Raw genomic sequence first — 27,855 nt, forward strand, 5'->3', positions numbered from 1 at the left:
AAGGGTAAAAATACTGGCTTCTCTAATCTGCAATCTGTTATATCGCCGTTGCCGCCTTCAACAAAACCTTATAGGTAGTCGTTTTCAAGCCGCCCAGTCAGTAGCGCAGGAAAAAAATGCGAGGTGCCCACATACTCTTCAGAACTCTCGAGCTGCCGCAAACACGCACCCACATATGTTTCCATAGCGCACCTTTATCAAGAACTGCTTTGTGAGGACGTACGCGTTTGCATCGGTCTTGTGCGCCTCTAGATATCAGTGAAGGAAAGATAATTATTTATTATTTACGCTGAGCTTGACTGAACAAGGAGCTAACTTTTCCACACCGCAGTGGGAGGTTTCAAACTATTTTCGACCACCTCGGGTCCCCAACGCGCAGCCAGAGCATGCTACGTGAGCGTTTTGGCATTCCGGCCCCGCCTGGATGAGGCCCGGTATCACAACCCGTGACCTCGTGCTCGGCAGTAGAAGCCATAGCAGCTGAGCAATCGACATTGGCAGTTCAATAATTTTAAAAAAGTGGAGTTTATGACGTCTCGAAATTTCAGAGTGGGTTAATAGGCGGGACGCCGTGGAGGAGGGCTCCGGACAATTTTGACCAACTTACCGTTCACTACAAGCGCATTAGAGTGAATGAGTGACAGTTTTATTAATCTAAGGGGTGAGGGGTAAAGAAGGCTATGCTAGTAGGCTGCTAGGCTGTGCTTCTCGATGACGTATTCAGCTCGTGCCAGGGCCCGTGTCTGGATGTATCGGTCAGTGCTGGAGAGAAGGCCGGCACGCAAGAAAGCCCTTCTATTGCGCTTGCCGAGGAGCAATGGGAAGCACAATAGAAGACCTTTTTTTTTTGCCTTCCGGCCCCATTAGAATGCGGCCTCCGAAGCTGGGTATCGAATCCGCTACCTCATGCTCAGTACCCTAAACCCATAACCACTACAGCTAAGTACACTCTACTACGGCGAGTACCTTGACTGTCGGGTGACTGAACAAATTAATTAATTATTTAATAAGCCAATGATTGGTTCAGATAATATGTCAATCACTCTTAAATGCATAATAACAGAGTTGGCGTAAACTCTGTTCTTGCGTACAGTAAGCAAAACGATTACTGACATCCAAATATTTCTTAGTGACTCTTATGTTTGACTAGGTTGATCTATGTTTGATAATCACGGAATAAAACTATATATGCTCTAACGTGACATATAATTAATTATGGCGCTGTTAATTGTGATCAATTTTAACTTAACAAACGACTTAGAAGTTACATACGGTTAGCTGTTTGCTCTAGGTGACAGTGTGGCGTCATGTAGCGGGTTCACGCCTTTCGTGGTTTTTTGCGCTGGTTTACATCAGGCTCGCTATAGATGCCATCTAAGTATGCTAGACATATCATAACCGATGATCTAGTATCTCAAATTCCTGTTCAGAGCGCTCGCATGGGATCAACATTCTGTAACCCCCAGAAAACTGTCTGAATTCAAAGTTCCTAATTTGTTATGCAGCTATATGCTTTTCACAATTCTGAAGATGCAAGAAACATGGTGAAACTAAATTTTCAATGGCGATTATTCATCAGCGTATGATAAAGGTAGTTCTGTTCAGTCTACGACAGCCAGTTAACTCAATAACCATGCGAGCAAATGAAAATTCCTGGGAAACAAAGCGAAAGTTCGCTTGGACACGGCCACTTAGAAACAATTTGTCTCCACGCTTCTTTTGGGAGGTCACCGACCTCGCCCGTTGTCTTCCTTTTTTATGCCCGACCAAGCAATCTCCAACACGCGCTTCCGTCGTTCAATCAATCGAGCCAGCTATAATCAGGTCGTGAGAACGAGTGCGTGGGATCATTTCGACTTATACGCAAGCTGCTGCCAATAGCAGGCTTCCCCGAACCTAATAACCGCACGAGTCATAAGCCGCGACCCCCTTCCTAGTTCTACGGGTGTCTACAGCCGCGCCCCTCGAACTTGTTGCCGAGGGCGCCGTCGACAGGGAACAAGAAGAAAACGAGGAGCTGGTGAAAACAAAGGACGTCGACCGCTTGGCAAATAAGACGGGACAGAATCGACAGGAAGGGACCAGCTCTCGCCGCGGCAGGCGCACGTGCCGACTGGTCAATGCAGGCACGACGCGCCCCGGGTTAAGCAGCGAGAAAGCGTTCTTGGAACGCGCGCGCGCCAGTACGCGTGCGCGTGTGTTGGTGGCTGCTGTACCGCCGACCGGGAAGTGGGAACGGAACCGAGGGGTCGTCTGCATGCCCCGAGCCAGCGCGATTACTTCCGGCTCGGCTTAGTTCACCTTCCGCGGGATTCGTGGAGGTCACGGCGTTCTTTCCGTGCCGCTGAGCGCCGAACGCGTGGAGAGCGGGAGCCTTTCTTCGTATACGTCGCGCTGTTCTCGAATATAAGGAGGGTGCCGGCTAATGAGTGCGTGCTGGGTTTCTTCGGTTTGGGGGTGACGCCCCGGTTAGACGGCACGCGGAGCGATGGAGTGCGCCAGACCAGACGAAATCATTTTGCGGGCACTACCGTAACGTGCGCCTTACTCATAGCTCTCTTTCCAGTATACATGCGTGCGAGGTGAGGAGAAAAAATATCTTCGCAGTAGAGCGTTGTAAGACGGACGGGCGATACCCAACACCTTTTAGAAAGTCGAGGTTACTTAGGAAGTTACCCTCCGTACTACCTTATACGTGTCCGATCCACCTGAAACGTACACACTTCGTCAACGTAAAACGGAACATCTAATCTGTGTTCTAAAAGCGATCATACTAAGCGGTTCAATTTTAGCTTTCCTGGACGATACTATGGTTCACGCGGCGAAGAATCCTTGCAGTGGAACTTTTTACTTCAGCGTAGAAACAAGAAAAATATCCGACTTTGAAAGAAACTCTGGCGTTCCCTTTCATAATGGCGCACAGGGTACTTGATAGTCTTAATTTCTCACACTACTAACCCGTTACTCAGTGACGCAACAACCAATAATGGTTACCCGCCGCGGTGACTTAGCGGCTGAGGTCGTTGCTCTGCTGAGCACAAGATCGCGGACTCGATACCCGGCCCCCGCATTCCGACGGAGGAGAAATGCGAAAAACGCGCGCGAAGCGTGAATTGGGTGCACGCTATGAAGAACCCCGGGTGTTCGAAATGAATCGCGACTCCCCCCACTACGGTGTGCCTCATAATCAAGTCGTGGTTCTGGCACGTAAACTACATTTAATTTTTAATTTAATCAACAATCGTTCTGCACATGGCTGCCGTGTTATCAAGCTTCGTAGCGAAGCGCCTCTTTTCTATGCGGCAACCTCACAAAACATGTTTCCAGTCTTATTTAAGGTGGCGCGTTGGCGAACGCCTCGCGTGTGCTTCTACTTTGTGTGGTGCAGCGACCTTACGCTCAACTCCCATGGAGAACGAAACCGATTAGACGCGAATTAGACGCGAAACCGATTAGTGGAAATAATCATGTATTTATTTCGTCGTCAAAGCATTAGTAACGGCTGCTGATATAAGTAAGTATATGCTGATCACTAATTAACGTAATATCGAAGTAAATTCTGCTGGTTAACTTCGCTATTAGTTACACTAAAGCATTCGCACATGCGCAATTGAAGCCGGTCACCGCTCAAGGCATGCACACTTGGCAGGAATCCTGATGTCTAAGCCAGTTTCGAGGTATTCGTTCTCAAACGCTTCCGGAAAATATATTGGTGTTCTTGTTAGCTTCGATCCGTATTGAGCAAGGGAAGATGTTTTGGGATATATTACCCTACACGTCAGGGCGTTTTTCTTTATGTTTGGGGAGAGATATGTTAAAAGCGGCGCTAATCTCAGGGTTAATTCTAAGCGTCTGTGCTTGAAGTATGGTATCAAACTTGAGTTACGCAATAACAATATATGCCTAAACGAATAAATGGTTATAAGCGCCATAAGATTAACTTATTAGTTCATCCATGATGGTCATATAATGGAATCCGCGCATCCTATAGTAGCGCGCTGCTGCAAAAGAAGTAACGACTGCATTATCTCTTCAACACAGGAGAAAATGCGAAAATGCATCCATGCGAAAATGCATCCTAGTGATTCTGGGATTGGCACTAAGCTGGCTGAACCGCGCTTTGAAGACATGGAACGTGTTGGCGATGCATTTTCGGCATGGCTGCGTCGCGTTCATTCAACAGCGTACGATGAATGAGTTAAAAGAGCCAAAGTACGTACCAAGAAGTGGGATATCTTATAGCATGCAAAAAGGTGAAACGTATTACGTGCTTCAACTGGGAAAACAGTGTGTAGACACTGTTTTCCTGTACACTGTACAGACGAAGCATAGCTTCGTCTGTACTTCTATGAAAATCTATTGCAGGAGCGGCTTCTCCGCACGAAGATTCTTATTGCAGAGAAGATAGCTTTGATGAATGTGCTATCGGGTAGATAAAGCAGCTGTAAAAGAAAACATAAATTCTAAATGTTGCCAAAACAAACCCACCGGTCACATCACGTACTTTAGTCTGCATAGATCATATAGTGAATGAGTAAATTCACTGGGCAAGTGAATAGATGAGACCCCACATGTGGCAAAGGAAGCACTAATAGGGACGCTATAACACTCTAGAGTGTGCAATTGAATGCTTCGCGCCGAGTTAGTGTCGTCGAGAAGCGATGCGTATGTTTTAAAACAACAATTTGTTTACAACTGAAAGACCACTCTTGCGTCCGTGTCGGCTGAGCGCTCGAGTAAGCCTGGACTAAGACTCTTTGACTATATCAAAAACTATTTTCTTCAAAGCTATGATTTAAATACTCGCACTCACAAAAGTTGCGAAACTTGGTGTGGTGAAGACGAGCTGGAAAGTCAAATATACCGGGATGGTCGCTGCGAGCGAACGCCATCGTTTCCCGCCGCCGTAACCAAATTGGGGCTAAGAGGCCAGGCCATCCCCGTTCGCGTCATTCCTCCTCGCCACCGGAAGCACTCGAGGAAATGTCCGGCAGCTACCACCACGTGCTCCGCGTGGTAAGGAGGAGGGGTTGTAGAGGAGGGAGCCAGCAGTTGTTAAACAGAAGCCGGCGGCCACCACTTTCCCCTCCCTTGGCGCGCAAGGTTACTCGATCGCGCCCGCTGAGGCGGCCTTGTTTTCTGGGCGGTTATATAACCGCTCTGCGGACGTGCTTTGCCGCTGGCACGACGGGAAAGATCGAGGTCGGCTTTGCAGGAGTTGTGGCGAAGCGCTCAGTACGGAGCAATAACAAAACACTTAGCAAGGTGGTGGTCAGTTTGTGCATGTGTCTGGCAGACAGACAAAGATAAGACAAAGATAGAAAGATAGAAAGAAATACCGAACAGCAGACAGACAGCCATACAGACAGATAAATAGGTAGCAGGAGTGAGCGATTAGGTGAGTGAGTGAGCGATTGATTAATTGTTCTTCAACGTGGAGCCACTCGTCCTGCGTAAATTCCTTTTTTCTTCCTCCTTATTAGCGCTGTCCATAATCATGCACGTATATATATGCTCATTGCCTCGGCTCATCAGTCATAAAGCGTCATTAAAACAACTCTAGGAATCACGGTGCCACCGCCAAACGACACAAATAACACACAATAAAATTATTGCATTAGACGGATAAAATGCTGTGAACCACGATTAAGTACATCAAGGCCAGAATAACCAGAATAACGTACGAGGATAGCTTTCGCTCGATTCTATTCATTTGTTTTCATCCCCCTCCGCTCACGACCCGCTGATTTTAGTGATAACGCAGGCGGAGCGCTGCTATGAATTGTGAAACGCGCGAAGGAAAAGTATTGGAATGGAAGTCGTCACATTAAATTCAGGTTTTCTTTCTACAGAAACATCTCGCACGTACACACGCACACATTACAATATATATATGAAGTGCAAAAAAGAAATAAAAATGTGCATAATTTTAACAATGGAGCGGTTTACCACACGCCCAGTGATGCTCGAAAAATTTAATTGCATTTAGGATTCTTTGAAAACTAACCGCAATTTGTTGTGGCTATTGAACCGTTTTCGTGGGCCGATCCCTCAGATAGTGCGGTCGGTAGAGCCCAGCGGTAGAAACCCTATGGTAGTACTGGTGGTACCACTTGTATCGCACGGTGGTAGGGAAAGCGTTCTCGTATTGTTCCCTCGCCACAGCTAGCTTTTCTAGACGCTGTCGTTATGATGCTGCGCCTATGGTTCTTGAGGAAGTGGCGTTCGAAGTACCGGTTGGCTCCTGCGTACGGGTAAGGCACGGTGGTATGGAGAACGCCACACTTTACACATAGTGAAACCATAGTGCCACAAATAACCAACTCCCAAAGCCTGCTTAACACATTCTTGCATTCAGTCACTGCGATTGTTTTTTCATAAACTTTTCTGAACATTTGGCTGTATCTGGCAACTACAGATACCACACGTCGTGTTTACTGCGCTTGTACTAAGCTCTATCACAGGCAACGCCCATGCAAGCAGCCCAGTTTGAACGTAATGCACAGACTACAACATAGAGATCACAGTTTCGTATACACCATTGTGCAGAATCGACTATCCCAGACGTCTCCAGCACTGTCTCAAAAGAGAGACCCTACTTTATTTCAGTTTGTATGCTTAAACAACAGACTGATGCAATGGGCAACAAACTATGTTTTATCGAGCCATATAGATATAAAAGGAAATGAAAGAGCCAACGCGTTAGCAAATATAGGCAGAGATTTACCCATACGCAATTTCCCCATACCACACCAAGACCATAGATTGCACTTTAAGGCGAATATCCATTAATCTTGTCAACTCGACTGGGATGAACTGACGAACAACAAACTCCGCATCTTGCAACCAGTGCTAACAGAATAGACAAGCTGTAGGCACACGAACCGCTTTTAGGAAGTAGTTCTTTGTCGCCTTAGAACAAGACCGGCAAGGCTAACCCACAGTGTTTTTCTACTAAATGAACAAACAGCCTAGATGCCTAACATACCAAGGACAATTAGCAATTCTTCAAGCTGTAATTTCTTGCCAACATTATGAAGTGGAAAGACGAAACTTTTCTACTGCGTTTTTTTACAAATCAGATATCACTACACCCAGCACTATTACTATGAAACTCATTACAAGACGTTTCCAAATATTTGCAAACGATAGGAACTCTGAAACAGCTTTACTCATTTAGAACACTGAGGAATAATGCCTCTGAGTCTTGGGTACAAACTTTTCTGTTTCATAACGCGATCACACTGTTCTTGATGCATTATAGCCGGAACCGGCTGCTGCGCTAATAAAACCCAAATTTACTTACTTACTCAAGCTATATGCTAAAGATACATATAGATACAGGTATAGATATATATCTATATATAATATATTTATATATGATACACAGACACATGTTTTATATATATAAAGATAAATACTAAAGAATACCCGCTTCTGTAGGCCACCGTGCGCACCACGGCATTTCTCATCGCTCGTGAGTATATACTGATACTTCTTTTCGTGTCCTGAATGTTACCCGCAGCAAGCCGCCAGCCATGGACGGCACGCCGTGGCCTCGCTTCTCGGAACTTAACCCGGTGCACATGGAACTGAGTCCCAAGCGGTTCCGGCTGGGCAAAGGGCTACACGCCGACCACTGCCGGTTCTGGAAGAAGTTCATTCTCAAGTGACGTACGCCGCATCTTCATCGTAGTGCATTTCCATTTACAAAGGCAAGTGCGAACGGCCCAGGTGACGCTCCTGTACTAGAATCGACAAGCAAACGTCCACAAATCGGAGTAGCTAAGTTTTATTGCAGTTCCTGTGCTGCCAAGCTCCGGTTACGACGCGACGTTTGTGCCTAGTCACCGCACCTCTTTCAACGTGCACGCGACTTCCACGTAATTAGCGACGGGTTTTCAGATATATTCATACTCACGCAGCTTCCGTTTAGTTAACACAGAGACCACTAAGATGGGGACTGGTTGGAACGATCATAATTGCTTCTTTTGGTTCTTCTAGCTGTGGAACCTACCGTAAAGTGCTGCGTCTTGCCCGCGCGATTTACAATAGAGAGTTTTAGCCCAGCGGGTTTACGGCCAGCGGAGCGGAGCGGTCTCCACCGTTGCGCCAGCGGAGCGGCTCGCGAAAAAAGAGTTTTAGCCACGGAGGAAGGAAACTAAGGAGAGGCCCTGACGTCACTCTTTGTGAAGCAAAAGTGAAGCCGGAAGTTGGCGTTGCTCATGGCGATGCTCCGCCTTTTGTGCCACCCTCCTCTCTTGTTTACATCTTTCGCGAAACCACGCCGCACTGCACGTGGTTTCGCGCGCCGAGCGCGCGCGCTCGCGCAACATCCGGCAGAGCACGGTGCAGGTAACACAGCGCAACAAGACACGGTGACTAACGCAAACCCGCCCACACAGCGCCTTTGCCACGGCACGAAACCTACCAGAGCAACACGTGTGAGCGCTCAAAAAATCAGATGAACGCCGCCATTGTGGCCCAAAAGGCGTGGCCATGCAGCAAAAAAAATAAAAAAGCAGCAAAAGAAATGAGAACCTATACGTCATTTCCGCCACACTTTTCTCCTAGCGCGCGGAGGGGGTAGGGCCTCTCCTTAGTTTCCTTCCTCCGTGGTTTTAGCCCAGCGGATCACCCGCTCGAGCGGGGTAAAGAGCGGGGAGCTCTGCTGCCCCACCTAGTGGTTCGAATAGGAGTTACTGAGAAATGAATTTGAATTACGCTTGCTTTTATTATGCAAGAAATGTTGAATAAAGATGTATTACATGTTCTCAGTGCATTATTTGTCAATAATGTACTGAGTACTAATGTACGGGTCAGCGCGGCAGTCGCAGTCGTCGATGCAGAACTGCCGGCGTTCATGTTCGCGGCTGCCGTCTTGCATTTCCCATACACGCCCGCGCGCCCTTACGCACGCTCGCGCGCTGCGTATACCCTCCGCTGGGGAGTGCTTTCCAGCCGGCGTAAACGCTGCTCCGTAAAACCGCTGGCCGCCTCAGCGTGGTGCGCATGCGCAGTCGCGTCTCCGCTCGCCCGCTCCGCTCCGCTGGCCGTAAACCCGCTGGGCTAAAACTCTCTATAATAGAGAGTTTTAGCTTGCGCGTTTTTACGGCCAGCGGAGCGGAGCGGACGAGCGCAGACGCCACTGCGCATGCGCACGTCGCTGGGCCGGCCAGCGTTTTTACGGAGCGCAGCTTACGCCCGCTGGGAAGCCCTCTCCAGCGGAGCGATAGGCAGCGCGCGAGCGTGCGTAAAAGCGCGCGGGCGTGTATGGGTATTTAAGATGGCAGCCGTCAACACAAGCGCCGGCGCTGCTGCGTTGTCGACGGCGACCGCTGCTCAGGCCCGTTTAGAAGTTTAACCAAATAACTAACTAAAAACACATAACCTACCTTTATTAAACAGTTTCAGCGCATTATTAGAAGGTTTAATTGATATTATTTTCACTCTAACTCGAATTGTGACCAATAGGTGGAGCAGCAGAGCAAGTGACTCTACTCCGCTCGAAAAGACGGGCGAATCCGCCCGGCTAAAACTATTTTCTCGCGCGCCTCTCCGCTGGTGTATCCGCTCGCCCGCTCCGCCCCGCTGGCCGTAAAAACGCTCAAGCTAAAACTCTCTAATAATAATGTATTCAACAGAGTGACATCCGCAACATTGGGCGCCAAACATTGGCACATTCTTCAAGGTGCCAATGTTTGGCGCCATGAGAGCGCTGCTTCTTGAGCTAGGACAAAACCGTGGAACAGACAAAGACAGGCGCTTGTCCTTGTATGTTGTTAGTTTTTATCCTCGTTTGAGAAGTCGCGCTGTTATACTTTGAGTCGAGCAGAATCAACTAGGTCAATGTTTGCCGTCTTCGGAGAAAATTCGTGCGGGACGATCTGAGGGAAGGACGTATGTCAAAGCTCTGTGCAAAATATTGCGGATTCATACGCTTATGATTCGTCTAGATGTTACCCTGGTATATTTTCGGTCCAAAGACGCGTCAGTATCATTAAGCTGCAAGTTGAATAGTTAACACATCAGGCCTACTTTGTTTATTTGCTAGAAAGTTCCGAATGATAAGATGGACAGTGCTCAGCGATTCAAACGCGATGTCCGAAGCTCATGGAGTGGCTGCGCATTTTGCGCTACCGATGGCCGCTGCGGACGCCTAGATGACGAATTAGGACGCAATAAAAGCGAGAGCATTTTCGACGATTGTGACTGCACTTGCCCCCTCCGCCCCCCCCCTCCCCCAGCGATCACTCTGTGCTCACCGGTGCCACAAAAAGCACCGACCGCCATGCGGTCTGATTATTGTGTTCGAATTGATCAGCTCTGGACATGCAAAACATTTTTCGTAATGCTCTTCCAGCGCAGGTCTCCATTGAAACAAGCAGAGGAACAAGGTACGTTTCGAGGGTATGAAATATTCTGTAAAGTAACTCCTAAGTGTCATGTGGTGCGGCATACTTGTAGAAAAACAGGAGAGTGTGGTCGTACATAGCGCAAAAATGGCGCCAATCCTAAATATTCTATCGCATATGCCGCTGTCGACGTGGACTGTACTAATGTAACGTGCCAGGATGGATACCGAGTTTAAGAGAACGTATATTTAGTCATTTTGGATTTAATTCCATTGAATAATTCTATAATGACCAGACACACAATTTTTGACGCTGTCTTTGCTTGATGCGTCAATACATTTAGAAAGCAAGTTGCCGAAGCATGGGACCCTATAATGTAAAACTATTCCAATATGGTTTTATTCAAATCTTATGGCGCCAAATTTGCCAACGCAAGCATCAGGCGGTGACCCGCAGGGTTGTCTGGACGGACCAATCAAACGTTCTCCTCGTTTATAGGAGGTCACTTTTGTCTGCTTTAAAAACGAATAACATTACCTGCACTGATCGGCTTGTCTTATCTAATCGGCTGACAAGAGGCGAGGAGCACGCTTAAGTCGAGAGGGAATAGATAGGGCCAAGCCACTGCACTGAAAATCTATAACCGGGTGAAGAGAGTTGTGCCGGTGTCTGCGATTAGTCCGCTTTCCCTTAGTTAGCTTGAGTTGGCTGATAAAAAACATCGGCGGCATGCAACGGAAGGTTAAGAATGGCGATAAAACGGATCCTCAGCACGAAGAATTGGCAGAGCGAGGTCGTAAACGTGCCCAAAGTGCTCAAAAACGTTACACGAGTGCGCAAAAACGTTTATTGTACCCAAATAAACCCATGCTCTCCGGCAGGTGCAAGTAGCCAGTGCCCGAGCGATCGGCGGCCGCCATCTTTTATTCCTTTCGGAACGGGGCAGCCTGCGCCTATTCAGGAAAAAACTCAGTTTTGTTCGGCATATTAATGTATCCTTAACGCGTACACGTCCCTATGACGCGGTGAGTTTTCGCAGTTTTTGTGACGTCGTGTGACAGACAGGCGAAGTGGCGATGGTTCAAAAAAGTCCTTGACCAATCGCGGAGGGCTGATTGCATAATTGGAATAGAAAAGTTTGGAATAGCTTTACGTTATAGCACCCATGGTCAGTGAAGCAAATGTGCCCACCACAATTTCTAGGCTCATCAAACAGGTTCCTACCACCGCCATTAAGCACCAAGTCGTAACCGAGTATTCGCAGCTCATGTACTCATAGAGGATGTATAATAGTCATAGTAAAACATTCACGGTTCGTTATGTGAGTTGTAGTTTGGTCTAAACAAGCTGCCATAGCAGGTGATGGGATCATTACCAAAAAATTATATAAAGCAAGTGTCACAGCACTGCAACCCGCGTGTTAATTTGATTGGTTGATGTTATGTGCATTGATGGCTCGACGCAGCGCAGCACGTGCCCGTGTGGGCGAATATGAGCACGCTAATCATGCTGTCTTGTCGTTTGTCTAACTTGTGCGGGTGAGGTAAGCGCTTTGCTGGTCACATTAATGTCTGGCGGCAAGCCGACTAAGCCCAAGCTACTAGCACACTGAGTAACGCTTATATAAGCGCGATTCTTCTACAAAAGAGCGTGCCGCACCCTGCATTTAAAGCAGTGATGGGTGTTTGACACTGTTTTAAATCATGAAACCAATACGAAGACAGCTGTGACTAATTCTTTTGCATGCAGGTTCACAAGAATACCTCCTCCATCCGTGGATTCTTCTCGAGGCGCCCATAGCCAAGATGCCGAACGGCGAAGATACATCATCAAAAGGAGGGAAACAGACACCTTGAGGCACAATGAGTGCGCGTGTGATAGTGTATGTGTGCGTGTGAGCATATCCACACAATCAGGTGCGTGTACGTGTGTTTGCGAAGACACACGAGCATCGCTCACCAGCCTGGCAACAGCCTTGTTGGTTTGTCTGGCATGGGGTCCATCAGTGTGAGGCAAGTAGACCAACATGCCACCCCTTTTGTCGCGTTCTGGAGTGCTCGTGCCAGCGAGCACTCTCACAGCAACGTGCAGCGTCATTGTGTCATCACTTCATCGCTGCGGTAAACCACGACCTGTCAGCGTGCCTGAGTGGCTCTGGAAGACTCCTGTGCGCTTGTAAAGACTAAGCATCACTCGATCACACTATATTTTATTTCTACGCTGACGACCGTATGCGTTCTCGACATCACGCGCAGTATTACATTACTTCGTTCGTCATTTCATACGCTGATATCGGGTGCGTGGTTTGTAAGATCTCTCTAAGAATTAGGAGCCGCCTGCAGTGAAAAATGATGTGATAGAATCTCACCACATAACACGGGGGTTACGTAGACTAAGAGAACACTGCAGAAAACGTGGTGGTCCATTGCCCACCGCCACTCCTTTCGCGGTGCGTTTGCTATGCCTTAGCTCAGCCAATATAGTATGCATAACTATTTATAGAGGATGAGGCTAATGGCGGCATTAGGTCACTATCGACACTGGATAAAGCTGAAGATGAGTCGTGGTCACTACGCGAAGTACGTGACCGTACGACATGACGATACTGCAGAACAATATCGTGTATATATATACACACACATACTCAGTGTATTACACGTTTGAGTCAGTCCACTAAAACAATCTACGCGACACGCACGATATCAAGATAATTATAGCGAGCGTAGAAAATAAGCAGCAGCAGTGTAAGCTGAGGAAACACTGAAATTCCCCTCACGTTTGAATTTCGACGCTTCTGATAACCAAAAGTAAAGAATAACAACTAGGAAAATCACACTCTGCAGTATTGCCAATATTCGCAACTTAAGCGCCGCACACCTATTACTGAAGCTTGACAAATATCATATATAATTGTAAATTCTGACAAAGTATACGCGATAATGTGGAAGCTATACTGTGCTGATTTGGTTTCTATTGAACCTGCCGAGGACTACGCAAATAAGTATTGTGAAAGGAGTACTCTATTAGGTTTCTGAAGTCTACCGCGATGAAGGCGTAAGACATTCTCTCGCAGGCCTATTCTTTACGTATAAGTCATGATCAAGTGCAATGTCTACAACACTTCTCTTTGCGTATCCTTTGAAAACGTCTGCAGATTGTGGAAAAACGCAGTGCGGGCTACGTTATGAGTAGTGCTTAGGCTCGCGTTGAATATGTGGTATAGTGAACAGAATGTACCAATAAGCTATATTGGAGAGAAACATCATCTTGGGATTCCGCGTTCCATCGGCGGCTTCAGTAAGCTATTATTAGGATGCAAGTGAACATAGCAGCCTAACCGCAGAAGTCAAAGCAAGATATGTCGTCACGAAATAAAACAAAAGTTTGCATTCATGCACAAGAGGCATCTAGTGGCGCGCTTCTCGTAACGCAAAACTTAAAACGTAGTGATTCGGACATACATATATGTTGCCGACCATGGGCGCGGTCGGAGATCTTTGTTCGATACGTGTTCTGTTGGGTTGCTGCAACGTCACAAAGTGTCAGTATGCTAAATTTGTGATAACGAGGCTGAGAGAGCAGCCAATGAGCAAGCGGTGAACTCCCCGGATGTTTACTTCCCTTGTTTGTCGTCTGCTTGCAGACTGTATACTACAACACGAAATGTTTCTCGTCTTCCAATGAATGAAATCATTATCCAAAAAATGTATTTTTTTCTTCTCAAGCTTAAACACGTTTTCAAATTGTAATACGTGTGACTACTACAATTTATAACAATTAGTTTCTCTGAGTATTCCCTAGGTGGTGTCGCGCACAGCGAGACAGAAAAGGAAACGACGGGAACAGCGGCGCACTTTTCAAGAGGCAGCACAAACATTCCAGCGACTCGCTGGCACCCGATGACGGGGTCGATTTCGCCGTACAACCAACGCACTATTTCTTTCGAGAAACGAAAGCGACGCCGGAATTCGCTTTCTACGATTTCTTCAAACGCGTTTCGCTCCTCCACCCGCTCTTCTTCCTCCTCGAGGAACGCCCGTGCAACAACAAGTTTTGCAACGCAAGCGCCATTTTCTCGAATTAAACTATGGATTGGAACCACATGTGCCATGCCGCAGCCGCAACTGCTGGTTGGATCCGATCCAATCCACCAGACGCGCCATGCGAAGCCGGTCTCGTAACGAGTGTATGATCGCTCCAAACTTCCCAACTCCCATCGGGTTCGGCGCATAGCAGACGACGTGCTCGGTTGCACGGTGATTGACAGGAGCGTGTTGTCATTTTGACGTCACCAAAAACGTGGCCGTGCCCCGCGGCTGGCGACGTCGGCGCGGAGTGGGCCAATCGCGCGCGCCGGTAACTGAACGAACACGCCGAACAACGATCTCCGATAGCACACCATGTGGCGTGCAATGAAGGGGCATGCATGCCGATATAACATATCGGAGATGGCCGAAATATAGGAAGGCTTCGCCTCCGACCCTGTGCTGCGCTGTCCCATTCTTTCACAAGAAATTCTAACAGACGCACGGACGAAATTCAGCAAAGCGTTCTTTCAGCTCAAGCCGAACGAACCGCGAATTTCGCCACACCGAAATATACCTTACCGGTATAGAATGCGCTTGCAAATGACAAATATTTCTGCAGTCTTTGTACAATCTTGTTATTGATTATATGCTATGAGCATTTTCAGTGACACGTATTAGATAATTACAAAAAACTATGTGGCATGCACGTCTGCATTTACATTTATATGTCATGTACGTCTACCATTCGTGAAATGGCAGCGAGAGTTTCAGGTAGACGCATGTAACACAGTATATTTAAAGGCAAAACAAGGATAAAAACCATCAGAAATCACGTGAAAAAGGATGAGATGATGGAGGTAACGTGATAAGTAAATAGACTTTAATATTCAATCATATAAGAGCAACCCTTGGACTCTTTCCTTTAATTAGCTTTAATGGTTAGTAAGAATTATAATGCTCAAAAGTAGTCTGCACAAACAGAATAAATTGCTCTTTTTTTACTCCACACTGGCGAAAATTTTCCCTTCTAGCGCACGTATAAGGCACGCATCCTGTGGTTAGTGGCCTAAAGCTTTAACCATAACGTAAACTCACACGCTTCTCTTTAGGCTTGTGATCATTCTAAATACTAGGTTTCTCATGTACGTATAAGTTATGTGACTGCTTATACTAACAAGCAGCTGGACAAGCGCACGGACGTCTTCAAAGTGAGCCGCAAGTGCAGGGCCACCTGCTGTTCGTTAAGGTGCTTTATTGTACATAGAGACCTTGTAGCTCGAGAACTGTGTTTTGCGGACAGTTTTAACTGCTTGTCTTGTACATACATGTCTTCGCTTATCATGCTTTGCGCATATATCATTGCATATGAATCAGTATTTTCTAAAACACCCCCAGAATCAATCCTTCCTCCATTATGCCTTCGTTACGACGATGTGGATGAGACGCTTGGCAATTTAACATAGGCTGTAAATTTTTTTTTGTCGTACATTCAGTGCATTATATGCCGGCACTAGAAGACACATTTACCATGATAGCGTTAAGATTCCATGTCGTAAAAAATCCAGTGCAGGCTTCGGACGTCGTCTCCGAAAGAAATATCTCCGAACCACAACCACGCTGGCCCTCCGCGCGGCGCAGAGGCGTTACTGAACTAATTGAATTTCTCGAAGTAAAATGCGTCTGAAATATCGTAAAGTACGACCTAAACACAAACCTAAAGCCACGATAGCGTCGGACTGTAATTTTAATATACCATAAAACATAATTCAGTCAGACGGTAACTCAAACACAAGCCCCTTTTCCAGCATTTCCACCCTTCATAGAGCGGCGCGTCCCGCTAGGTTCTTTGCAACAACACCATCCAGACGGCGCTCGCCTCCACGCGTCCGCAAGAAATCTGCGGTTGCCGGGAAGCGTAACAAGCAGCCAGGGATTTTCGAATTACATTACGTTACACTCTTAAATGCGAAGCTTAAGCGTCCCCCAATTTTTTTTTTTTTTATAGTGCCAAAGTCAAGTTGTTTTCGAACATACGCAAATGGTGCACCATGTTCTCCGTATCCCCGCGGAATTCTGGGTTAAGAAGAGTAAATTTTTCTTAAAACCAGGAAAATCCTTCGGCTATTCCGTGAATGCTTAAGATTGTCGTTCACTCAACATAACGATCTGTAATCAGCAAAACTGACCTTCAGTTGTTTGGTATTCAATTGTTTCTAGATTTTATAGCCACTGCAAACGTAAGGTCAAGTGCCAATCACTTGGTTTCCTTAGCCAATACTCTAATTCGTTATCGCTACAGGATTTTGTTATTACTTAAAGCCCATTATGTGTTTGCGCAGCTTTCTATATTCGATATTTCGATCTAATTCACCTTGTTACGAATATTTTATCGGCTTGTATTGTAGCTGCAGCATTGTTACGAAAACGTGTTCAACGTAATATTGTTGACCTGAAAAATTATCCTTGTGGCTATTTATAAATTACGTTCACTGAAGGCAAGTGAAGCAAGGATGGTGGCTGCTCAATACTTCATTAGGGTGACGCAAGAACACAAACGCAGGTTGGCTGTTGACTTAAGCGTGACGTCGTAACCTCGCATAGATGATTAGCGCTTTGAAGTGCCAGAACGTGAGTGAAGAAGAGTTTGCACATAGAAAAGCGCTTCTGAGAGAAAGAACAAAGACTGCAAACCAATGAACTGTTCTTGCAAAAAAACTGCGCTCAAATGCTTTGAAAATAACGAAAAGGAACTGTAAATGAAGTGCGCTCAAAATTTGCATTTAAAAGTATCGAAGCCGCCCATGTATGTCCCAGTGAATAGCGCGTTATTTGAGGTAGAAATATGTAGACGTTTCAGCATCTCAAGCGTCGAACAGTTACCTTGAAAGCTCCTTTGCATGCAAAAATTTGATTTAATTGCGTATTGGAATAGTTGAGAATGGTGTAATTGAAAATCGGAAAGGGTAAAGAATTTGCAGCGTTTTTTGGGCATTGAGAAGCTCAGTTTAGTTTGACGCCGTGAATACCAGCCGTAGCTCGAGAGTACCGACTGTTTCTATCTTTAACTTCAAACACCGCGGCCGACCTACATATTATCACTGGCTTATGCCTCTTCTAGTTCGCGTATCTGGAGTAGCTTACGAGGTTTTCTGTCAATTAATGTCCTTAATCTTCATTTTGCCTTATCTGATCAGATACTAGCTGCAATGAAGGTTATCGTTTCATTAGAAACTACGCCACAATGAAGACAGGACTTTTCAAACGACAATTATGCGTAAGGACTAGCAGAAAGTGCTTAACTGAATGCAGCTTACTACGGTTATTGTTTCGCTGCGGTGTCTAAAAATTCATGAATGAGCAAGATGCAGGTGCGAGGTTCCGTAGTGACTTTCCAATACGCCATCTGTGAAATGTTTCCATGCGAACACCCAGTTGTGCCAAAGAAGCGCTGCCAACACTCATAACACGTCTTACATAATTAAAATTGAAGATTAAAAGCCACTCATGCGAATGGACGCGTAAACTTGGTATTGCGACGACAAATCCTTACGTGTTCTCATTTTGATAAGTTTTTCCTGAGTTAGGACAAAACTATTAACTGGCTTTTGTTCAGTATGGATTTTTCAATTTTAAGTGCCCCTTTTGACGCATTGTAATCTCATTTTTCGTCCTTTTGCAAGGAATGCATAAGTTATTACCAGAAGCACTAACCATACTCCAAAGAATCGTACTACCCCTCACAGCTTATATGTCCCATTTTGTAAAGCCACCGATCACCGCAATGCTGTAATGTCTGTGCTCTCAATAAATTATCAGAAGAGTCTTATGTTGATTTACTTGACTTCATGTGCTTGTACATGATTCTTCCTATATTATCCCTTCAAAAGATGTGTTGAATGCTGTGTTGCCGGGCTGTTTTCTTTCTCTTTTATTGTGTTATTACATGTGATCTCAACGACAGTGTTGGCTAGCTTTAAGGTGCAGCCCTCTCAGGTTGTTGGAGTCCACTGGTCAGTTCTTGTAAGCAGAAACGTATTAGCTATACGTTAGTAAGTGACAAGAAAAAAAAAACGAGAGTAAGCAGCTGGTGCCCTTGTTTTCGTTTCAGCGTTGGCGTATTCCTGTTCTTTGCTATATGTGCCACTGCGTTCTGTGCTATTACGCTGAATACCACAGTGAGTAGGACGATCGACGGTGCTGCTGCAGGACTGGAGCTATATAGATAAATGTGTCGTTTCCTGCAGGCAGTCAAACATATACGGTACCATTTGTTCTACCTTTAAGGAGGGTAAAGGTAAATTAATATGAAAGAAGTCCTGCCTACAAGTAGCAACATGCAATTTCTACACAGGCGAGAGCACCACTCAGACTGTCTCTGGTGTCCTGATGTTTGGAAAGTATTGATTTACATACAGTTTTAATATAGATTTACACACTGATTTACATGGGTAAGTGCAATAGTACCACACGACGCATGGCTCCCACTAACACTCATTTTATAAAAGTTACATAATATTCCTACAATGCAAAAGGCATCAAAAGTTTCAGTGTAGCGCCGATTGCTTGTACATAACGTTGCGAAGTCAAAGCCATGAAATCTGTGAATTCAAGTTTCCTTGAGGTCTACCAGATGTTTCGATTTCTTGAAAGACCTGTATATTTTATTGCTATTGTATTCAGTGCACCCTAAATACATTGCCGCATTACATGCTGAACTTGCATACATAACAGCAATTTTGTTTAAACACTGTGAAAGCCATGACGGGGAAGGGGTTGCTTAATGCCTACCTTCTCTGACATCCACTCGCCATTGTGTGTGTGTGTGTGTGTGTGTGTGTGTGTGTGTGTGTGTGTGTGTGTGTGTGTGTGTGTGTGTGCGTGCGTGCGTGCGTGCGTGCGTGTGTGTGTGTGTGTGTGTGTGTGCGTGCGTGCTTGCGTGCGTGTGTGTGTGTGTGTGTGTGTGTGTGTGTGTGTGTGTGTGTGTGTGTGTGTGTGTGTGTGTGTGCGCGTGTTTCCTTGCGTGGTACTTGTCAATAAATATTCACTGACCTATTTCTACAGCCGCCGAACATGAGAACAAAGACAGCTTCTGCTCACGTCACAACAAGGTGTTTAATCGCACAACGCACTCTTTATTTTTTCCCCTTTATCTGATAACGTCCAAGTCGCTAATTAACCACGCTTCTTTCGGAATGTGGTAATCACTGCATTCCTGCCCGATTCCCTACTGTGGGCATGCGCCATGGCCAATCCCCGGTGAGTGGGTATGCACCGAACACAACAAGGTCATCATCATCGTCACCGTGTACTCTCTGGTCAACAACAACAGAACAAGATCGCGGCTTCCTCAATGATTCAAGCTGAACCCCAGCGTGTACCACAGGAAGGAGACATCGTAATCAGGTTTGCCGGAAGAAATGCTGCGGGTAAGCGCTATTTCTGTGCCTTCTCTACTGCAGTGTAGGACTCGCACGATGCCAAGACATTGTGCGTTGGTGATCGCTCTCGACGCTAGCGCAAAGCTTCTGTTATACTGTTTCCTGGTCGTACCGCCTTTATGGAGCCGATGGCGCACGTCTGCAAACAATATTCCTTATGAAATTTAAATTTCAATGTAATCTTGTTATAAAAGCCTTAAAAACGCAATACATAAATTTGTTGCGAAAGTAGCATAGGGAAGATGATGCCATAGTGCTCTTTTCATATCTTACAGATGCGGTTTTCCTAGAGTGACCATTAACGGAGCTTGCTCGCGAAGATACGGCTATCTCGTAACTTTATCTCGTAACTATGGCGCCACAGCCTAGTTGAAGTGGAAAAGTTTAAACGCGGCCACTGCCAACTCCATTTCAGCTGTTTGATGGAAATAACGCAAGAAATTTCTTTCAGTTTTTCGTGAAAAAGATGTCACCAATATCTTATCGATGAGTAACACACGCCCCATCAGTTCTGCTGTTAAAGAGGTCAGCATTAAACAGCTGGTTGAAGTTCCGAGTTTTATTGAAATGCAATTAACGGTCACAGTAGCGGCACGAAATAATCGACAGTATGGCATGCCCGACAAAATAGCTCATAGTTAAAGTAGTAAAAGCTGACGAGAGCAAACTTCAACACCTTTTGGCTAACTTGGGCACTGATTTCTAATGGAGGGCACACCTTTGTGAACGCCAGTTTAAACAGCGCCCACGAAGTTATCTATGTTAACAGGCGACATGCGCACTCCCAATTATGATTGCTAAAGTTGAACTTGTAGTCGTCACTGAAGATGCAGAACTCGCCTTTACTCGGTTCACTCCGTTAGATGCTCTTAGACCAAATATATGACATTTATTTCCTGTCTTCATGGTGATAAAGCCATTTTCAGTGCTTAGAGACTTCAGCGGATTCAACAGTGATAGTGGCCAATGATCATTTCGATATCACGTGCGACACGCGTATTAGTTTCGTGAATTGTATATCAAACGATGTTTGTTCTTACGTCGGGTGCTCACGTATGCCATTCATGTCGCTTTCATTGCCATGTACCATATAGACCAGTAATTTAAATGTCCCGGTCAGCATTTGACAAGACTGCAAATAAGCTTACCGAGCCGGTAGTGTCCTAGTTTATTTAGTAGGCAACCCGCGATAATGAATGCCCGCTAGATAAATATGTTGTGTAAGCTCATATTGGAAGCACCCTATCCTGTGTCCTCATCGTCACGCCGTGCTTTTTGCCCCATCGCCCTTTTAGCCCATCGCGGGCTAGATGATCCCAAAGCATTTTAGAATTTTCTTGCGCAAGTTTTCTCTCTCTGTCGACATCGCATCTTCCTGTGCAGAAGCTGACCTCGGTGAGCTTATCGAGCGGTACTGGTACGACGTCCGCTTCCAGTTCTTCATCGAGGGTCGCAAGTCCACCACTTACTGCATCAGCGCCGAGCAGGCACCCACCGTCCGCCTGCAGCAGCTCAGGCTCATCGACATCGCCAAGGGGCACTACGAGGTATACTCTTGAAAGCGAATGATGGCTCTTGTGTCCTTTTTCAGTTCAGGACAACGCAGTTTTTCTAACACAATGTTGTACGAACAACCACGGCCGCTGGAGTGGAACAACAGACTCATTCATGGGGGTTGACGTCACAAAGCAACATTACGGCTATGCGAGACGCCCTCGTTGAGGGCTCCTGATTAATTTTGACCACACGGGGTTCCGTAGCATGCAGCTAAATTAAGTACACAAGCGCTTTATAATTGCGCCCCCATATAAGCGCGGCCGGGGATCGATCCTGGGACCTCATACTCAGTAGTAGAATGTCATAGCCACTCTGTTACTGCGGTGTGCAGGTGGCAACGAGTTATGCATGCTGCATTGTTCTAAGTGCCAACGATGGTGGCAGGACCGCATGGTAGCAGAGAGAGAGAGAGAGAGATGATAACTTTGATAAAAGCTGTCATAATATGCGTATATATAATGAAAATCCGCACTACAGACAGACACGCCAGCGTTGTTTAAGAAGTCTACTAACGCATATAATATATCCGACTGGTAATTTCTGAGGGCCACGGCAGTGCAACTACGGTTGTGAAAGTGAGATCTAAAGAACTAAAGTTGTTAAACGAGAATAAGAGCGTAAGGTTAATTCTGTTTCATTATTGCCATTCGAGCCATCTTTATGTTCTGACTAAAGCTTTGTTGCTATTTTACACCACCATCGAAGCGCTTTCCGAGCGCTCTTAAAGGAATTCTCGAATATCTCATGAGTCTCTTGAGTCTAGTTCTTAAGAAGGCCGAAAGCGCCTTCGAGCATGCATGCACAGGCGTCTCTTGCCCTCGGTCCGAACACGCCGTACCTGACAGACTTGCAAGCAAGATACCCAAAAGGGTTATGCATTGACATAAGTCATAAGTTTGGTCAACTTGTTGGAAGAATTATGGCCTTCATCCACAAAAAAAGTACTTACGCTCGAACTATGCATAAGACCGGATGCTCGCTGTGATGGCCGACATACTATTAGCGAAGATAGCTGGCCAATGGGAAAACGCACTTACAAACGAAAAGTTTTGTGAATTCGGCTCCTAAAACCTTTTATAACGGCGATTCTCATAGCCCAGGTGCTGCTGTCGGACACAAAACTAAATAAGCCAATCGTGCCCAGTGCCTTACTAGGAAGCGGACAAAACTCCGTGAATATTTTGCCCTTCCTAATGTCATTATAGCATGCTAACGAAACTAAGTGTGTAGTTCATGTCCCCGCCATTCTGAATAATTTGCCTTGTCGATCTCTGCACAGGCCTCGTTGCTAGTCTTGGCGTCCAAGGACCTCCCGGAGCTGCAGTTGGAGACCTGCGAGCAACCCAAGCTTTTCCTGACGATCAAACTCAAGTGCGAAGTCCTAGACTGGAAGACACCACCGACGAAAGTGCGCAAGGGCATCTCCTGCATCGGCTACGTAATTGAAGAAGACGAAGAGTTCCACTACGGAGACTTCTAATGACCACTGGATCATCATGTAATCACTCCTGATGTTCATAAAACTGCTCGACAGCAGTGTGACTCGTCAGATTTTGCGGTGACAAGCTGTCCTAATAAAATACGAGGCTGAACTGTGCGGACTACAAGACAACAGAGCTCAAATACGCTGATTTCGTTGACTGTTGGAATTCTGTAAAATTCTGGTTGAAAAAAACAAAGAAAGGTAACGGGTGCGACATGAATCTGTGAACTTCTTTTGTTCATAAGTTAATGCCAGTGCTCCCTAGAGCGATCTCACGAGCCCAATCCTATCATGTTCTGAGCTCGCTGGATCAGCAGTGCTGGTACGAACATGGGAATAATTTGTTTATGTAGAGTGTGCCGACCCTACCATGATATCGGTCACATATGAACTGCGCTCTGAGGCTGCAATGAATGTTTGTGCTCAAGTATTTCTGTGTTGAGAAGATCGCTTGATTTTTTCACTTTGTTTTGTAGGTTTCTGTTTCAGTGGGAACGTTTGAGCTTTCCGGACACACAATGTATATCATTTTTGCATTCAATGAGGAGATAAACTTCGTGCGGGACTTCAAGTTTTGCTTTGTGGTGCTAATATGTATAAATGTTAAATTCCCCAGTTCGCTATTCTAACAAGCAGCAAACCGTTCGATTGCACCTGTTCTAAATACGTCAACTTCGCTCTAGAGGAGGAGGTGCCAGTGATCTAATGTTGCTCGTCGGATTCGCAAAACAATACGGCTTTCGTTGTGTAAAACTTTGCACCAGGAACATCAGTTGTATTTCAGTCCCCAGACACAGAGAGGACAAGGAGAACATGGAGACTCGGGTAAGTACAGTTGCTGTACCTCCGGCTGCCGAAGAAGCGAGTTTGCATGAACAGTGAGGACAGCGGATTGCACGAAAGTCCGCACGACAAAAGTAATTGAGCAGGAAATACGGATGTCACATTTTTAAACCACGCCTGTAAGAGCGTTTCAATTGGGCAGTGCTGTCTCACTTTAATGCGCTTCAAGCCAGAACTATATTTTGTCAACAAGAATACTGAAAAGCGCAGCCAATAGAGATAACAAGTGCACATAACCTGCACTGTAACATCTTACTTGTACAAGCCATAGTATGTTTATTTGTTGCTCTTTATTGAAGGCGGACTTTACTGTAAGCAATAAAATATTATGTAGTCAAATAGAGAAGTATCAAATCAGAGACGGAAAGGCGTATCACACTGTAGTTTACTTCGTTACTACATTTAACTACACATGAAGAAGTTCATAACTACTACATCTGTTGGAAGAAGCACAGAGTGGGCTCACGACCACCCATCATTAATACACGATGAACGATGATGAGTGTTATTAGAAAAGATACAATTCATGATGTGAAAAGGCAATGATTTGCTGGGCATCGAAAACCCATTAAAAAACCCGAAAACCCATTTTCTGGGCATCGAAACCCAATTTAAAAACTTGGTAGCGCTCGGGTAAAAACAACATGGTGGTATGGAACACCGAAAGAAATAGACTAGCTTCCTCATAGCGCTCTTCTCCTGCGAAATTTTCTTGCGGGACATTCTATCAGACCAAGCAATATCAGCAATACTTAGATCTTCTGTCTATTATCTGTGTACATTTCCGCTGCACGTCTCGTAATATGAGTAAGAACATGAAGGACATGGTCGGTGATGGGGCACAGTTATAGTGTGAATAGCTGGGAGCGTAAATGAATGTACGGATGCAAATACGACTACAGGACAGGGGCAAATCTCACCCTCAACATTGCGGGACCTAGGAGCACAATTATTTAAAGGAACCACAGTGAAAATTGGAGCGATAAAATTATTCTTGAACGTTTGGTATGCAGGGTGAACAGGGCAGTTACGAACGCAAGAAATGTCGTACATCGGTCCTAAAAGCGAGCACTGTCCCAGGAACAGATTGGAACACTCGTGTTCACCCAGGTGAACACACTGCTGTCCCGACGGAGCGATCAAACAGTGTCATTTGTGCCAAACAGTGCGGTCACTAGTGAATTACTGAATCGACAAGAGGCTATCTCGGTACAGGGAAAGGGTGAGAAAAATCTAGGTCTGCAAGGTTTATCCCATCTGTGGCAACGTCAGCCCCACTACCATCACCACCAACCTCACCTTTTTCGCATAATTTGAATCAAGCGCCCTGGTCGCAGCTTACGTTCTCGATAGTAGGCAAGTCGCCTCGGCGAAAGCGCCGGCTGGCGTCGTCTAACAGAAGTACGCATCAACGGGGTGCACGTAGGCGAAAGAAGTACTGGCGACTGCGTACGACTGCGTGGGGAGCCTTTGCGCAATGACTGTGTATGACGGCGGTCGTCGCAGCGACCTCTCGGGGCCTAGTGGGAAACGAAGTAGGCGCTCTTTTGATGAGGGAGCTAGAGGCGGCAATTTCGATGGCTGAAAACGCGAGGCAAGCGCCGCCTTTCCACGGCGCTTCCTTGAAGATAGCCATGGACGCTTGGCGCGAATTAACTTCGGGAAGCGTAATCTCATAGGAAGAACTGGAAAGCAACGCCACTGCCAGAGTCCTCCTCTGTCACTGTCTGGGACTGTGGCACCAAATATAGCTTACTTCAGGAAGCATTCACGGAGCTGTAGGCATGCCGCGCTTACCTCTGTGCTCAGTAAATTCGTGCGTGTAATTATGTGTCTCCGTCGCTATTTACTCGCCTATCGATCTTCTGTCATGCAATATGCAAATATTGAAAGTTTGAGAAGTATATTTCGGAAATATATAACACCATAGCTCCTAAGCAACCGCGGTAGGCTACTATACATAAGTGGTACCACCACCTCGTTAATTTAGATGCCGGTTGCATCAGGAATATGTTTAAGAAAAATTAACCGGTTGTTTTCTCATCCTTTAAATTGGCAACATTATTCTAGACGACACTCAGCAGCGCGCCGCCAGTCTTGTCGCAGCGCGCTGGCTCCCCGCTGCTGGGTGACGTAAGCAGAATGTCGCCTCGAAGGGCGTGGCTTCGCGCCCGCGGCAGCCTCCCAGTGTCGGCTTCACATGCTCTGATAGCCGAATTAAAAATTAAATTATGGGGTTTTACGTGCCAAAACTACGATTTGATTATGATGCACGCCGTAGTAGTACGGCCGCCGGGGCCGGGATTCGGTGCCGCAACCTCGTGCTTAGCACCCCAGTACTATAGCCACTAGGCAACCACGGCGGGTGCCGCGCCGCAGTTCTACGGGTAATCGCATTTTTTTTCCACATCCAAATCTTGATATAGCCGGTCACTTCAACTTCCGAATTACGATGAGCCTGCTGAAAGTAAAAGCATAAAGGTTCATTAACGGATTTTTATTAAGTCGCGACTAACTACCCACTTATCATCCGTCGCACTGTGGTCGCCGTTTTATTTCAGAACGGCTATGTTTATATATTACTTGAAGTATTCATAGAAGTTTTCATAGAAGCTATTTTCCGGTACCTACGATTGGAGCACGGGTAACCTTTGTATATCTACCCACAAACACACCTGCCGAGATTCCGACTAACCGACCTAGCCGAAGCCAGTAGCAGCATCAACCACGACCAACCCGGAAGCGTAACGAATGCTTTACTTTGAAAGGCACAAATGACGTTTGCTGCTATAACGGTAGCCTTCGCATTGCGGTGTGGTTACTCATAACATCGCCTATGGACTTCGCAGACAACCGCGATTATTTGCGTAGCCCAATCCAAGATCAGCACCCGAGATGAAAATGGCCTGCAAAAATGGCTAAATGGTCCATCGTATGGCGCGGTCCTTTCGCGGTCCTTTCGGTCAATTTAGACTCCCTGATATTAGGCGTGCAACACTTTGCCCCATCCTTTTATAGCTCTCGAGGTCATCTCTGTAAATTAAAGAAGTTTTCACCACCGCCACTTACAGTCACTACCGTGCTGTAACAGGCGATTAGAAAACGCATAGGTTTTCGTCGGTAAGCGGTTCACGAAGCGTTGAGCTGCATTGTGACGCCAGACGACAAGACTCCCTGCTTTAGTGCAGAAAGCTAACTCGCAGACTGATTTTCACTTCAATTGCTAATCAAACAATCAATCAAAATTAATGAAAGAAAATTCTGAGGACACCTAAGCACTTCTTATCAGTTGTGAATGCGAAAGCATTAATATCCAGTAGAACGCCGCTGAGCGGTCCTTCGAGTTACGAACTCCTCGCGGGCAAGCGAGCGCGTTGAGACGCTTGGCCAACGCCTCGCAGATAGCACAAGGCCGGTGCACTTCGATCGTGATGTCATTCCGCCTTGCCCGACTGCCACAGAATCTAATGGGGACGCTCCCGGGTAAGCCGCTGTGATTTTCACGTCACAGCTTTCGTCAGGCCGGGCTTGGCAATGGCAATATCGGTCCAAGTAGCATTATGCCATAAAGTAGAGTGCGCAGGCCTTCTATCTAAGAGGCGTTGTTACTGCCCTGTGGGTAAGACGCTCGGCTTCTGGGCATAGGATCATAGGGTTCGAAACTCACCATCGCCAACGTCTTTCCTTTCGAATTTATTCCGAATTTTTATACATTTACTTCTTTATAGTGATTATCGAAGGGAAGTTAGAACGCTGGCGAGAGCTTGCGTGGATAACACAGGCCTTCGAGAGCGATAGTGACGTGGCGTCGCGTTGATGCCCTCTCACCTCCCGCAACACACGGCGCGCTAGCGGGTCAGCAGGTGTTTCCTTTCGTCTGCTCTGCTCCGCCAAGGCGTGCACGTGACGTAGCGTCGCAGCGAGAGGGAATTTAGGTGCCGTTTCGCTGCTACAGACGCCGGCTTTCTCGCTCAATGGGCCACTTGATACTTTCGCATCAACACGTTACGCGTCATCTTAAATCAATCTTGAGCCCGACATGGTGTAGTTGTGTGACTGATTGCATGACATGCATCATTTTTCGCACACTGGAAAACGTGGAATCGCCAAGGCACAGACTATTTTATTTGCATTGGCTCGATATTGTTCGA

General features: G+C 46.2%; 2 protein-coding genes across 3 annotated transcripts in view; both read left to right on the forward strand.

The window, feature by feature from the left end:
* The window catches only part of LOC135909755 (acetylcholinesterase-1-like), a 76,772-nt gene extending 62,386 nt beyond the window's left edge, over window positions 1–14,386 (forward strand). For both annotated transcript variants that reach the window (XM_065441822.2, XM_070537735.1), the window contains exons 3-4: window positions 7,526–7,715; window positions 12,105–14,386. In XM_065441822.2, the coding sequence (XP_065297894.1) occupies window positions 7,526–7,673 (148 nt within the window). In that variant the 3' untranslated portion in view covers window positions 7,674–7,715; window positions 12,105–14,386. The remainder of the gene's footprint in view (window positions 1–7,525; window positions 7,716–12,104) is intronic.
* Window positions 14,387–19,634: 5,248 nt separating this feature from the next.
* LOC135909756 (uncharacterized) lies at window positions 19,635–22,951 on the forward strand. Its single transcript, XM_065441823.2, has 3 exons — window positions 19,635–19,809; window positions 21,205–21,368; window positions 22,658–22,951. The coding sequence occupies exons 1-3, from the start codon at window positions 19,650–19,652 to the stop codon at window positions 22,856–22,858; spliced, it is 525 nt and encodes a 174-aa protein (XP_065297895.1). The 5' UTR covers window positions 19,635–19,649; the 3' UTR covers window positions 22,859–22,951.
* The last annotated feature ends 4,904 nt before the right edge of the window (window positions 22,952–27,855 follow it).

This window comes from Dermacentor albipictus, chromosome 4 (assembly GCF_038994185.2).
Source record: "Dermacentor albipictus isolate Rhodes 1998 colony chromosome 4, USDA_Dalb.pri_finalv2, whole genome shotgun sequence".
NCBI lineage: Eukaryota > Metazoa > Arthropoda > Arachnida > Ixodida > Ixodidae > Dermacentor > Dermacentor albipictus.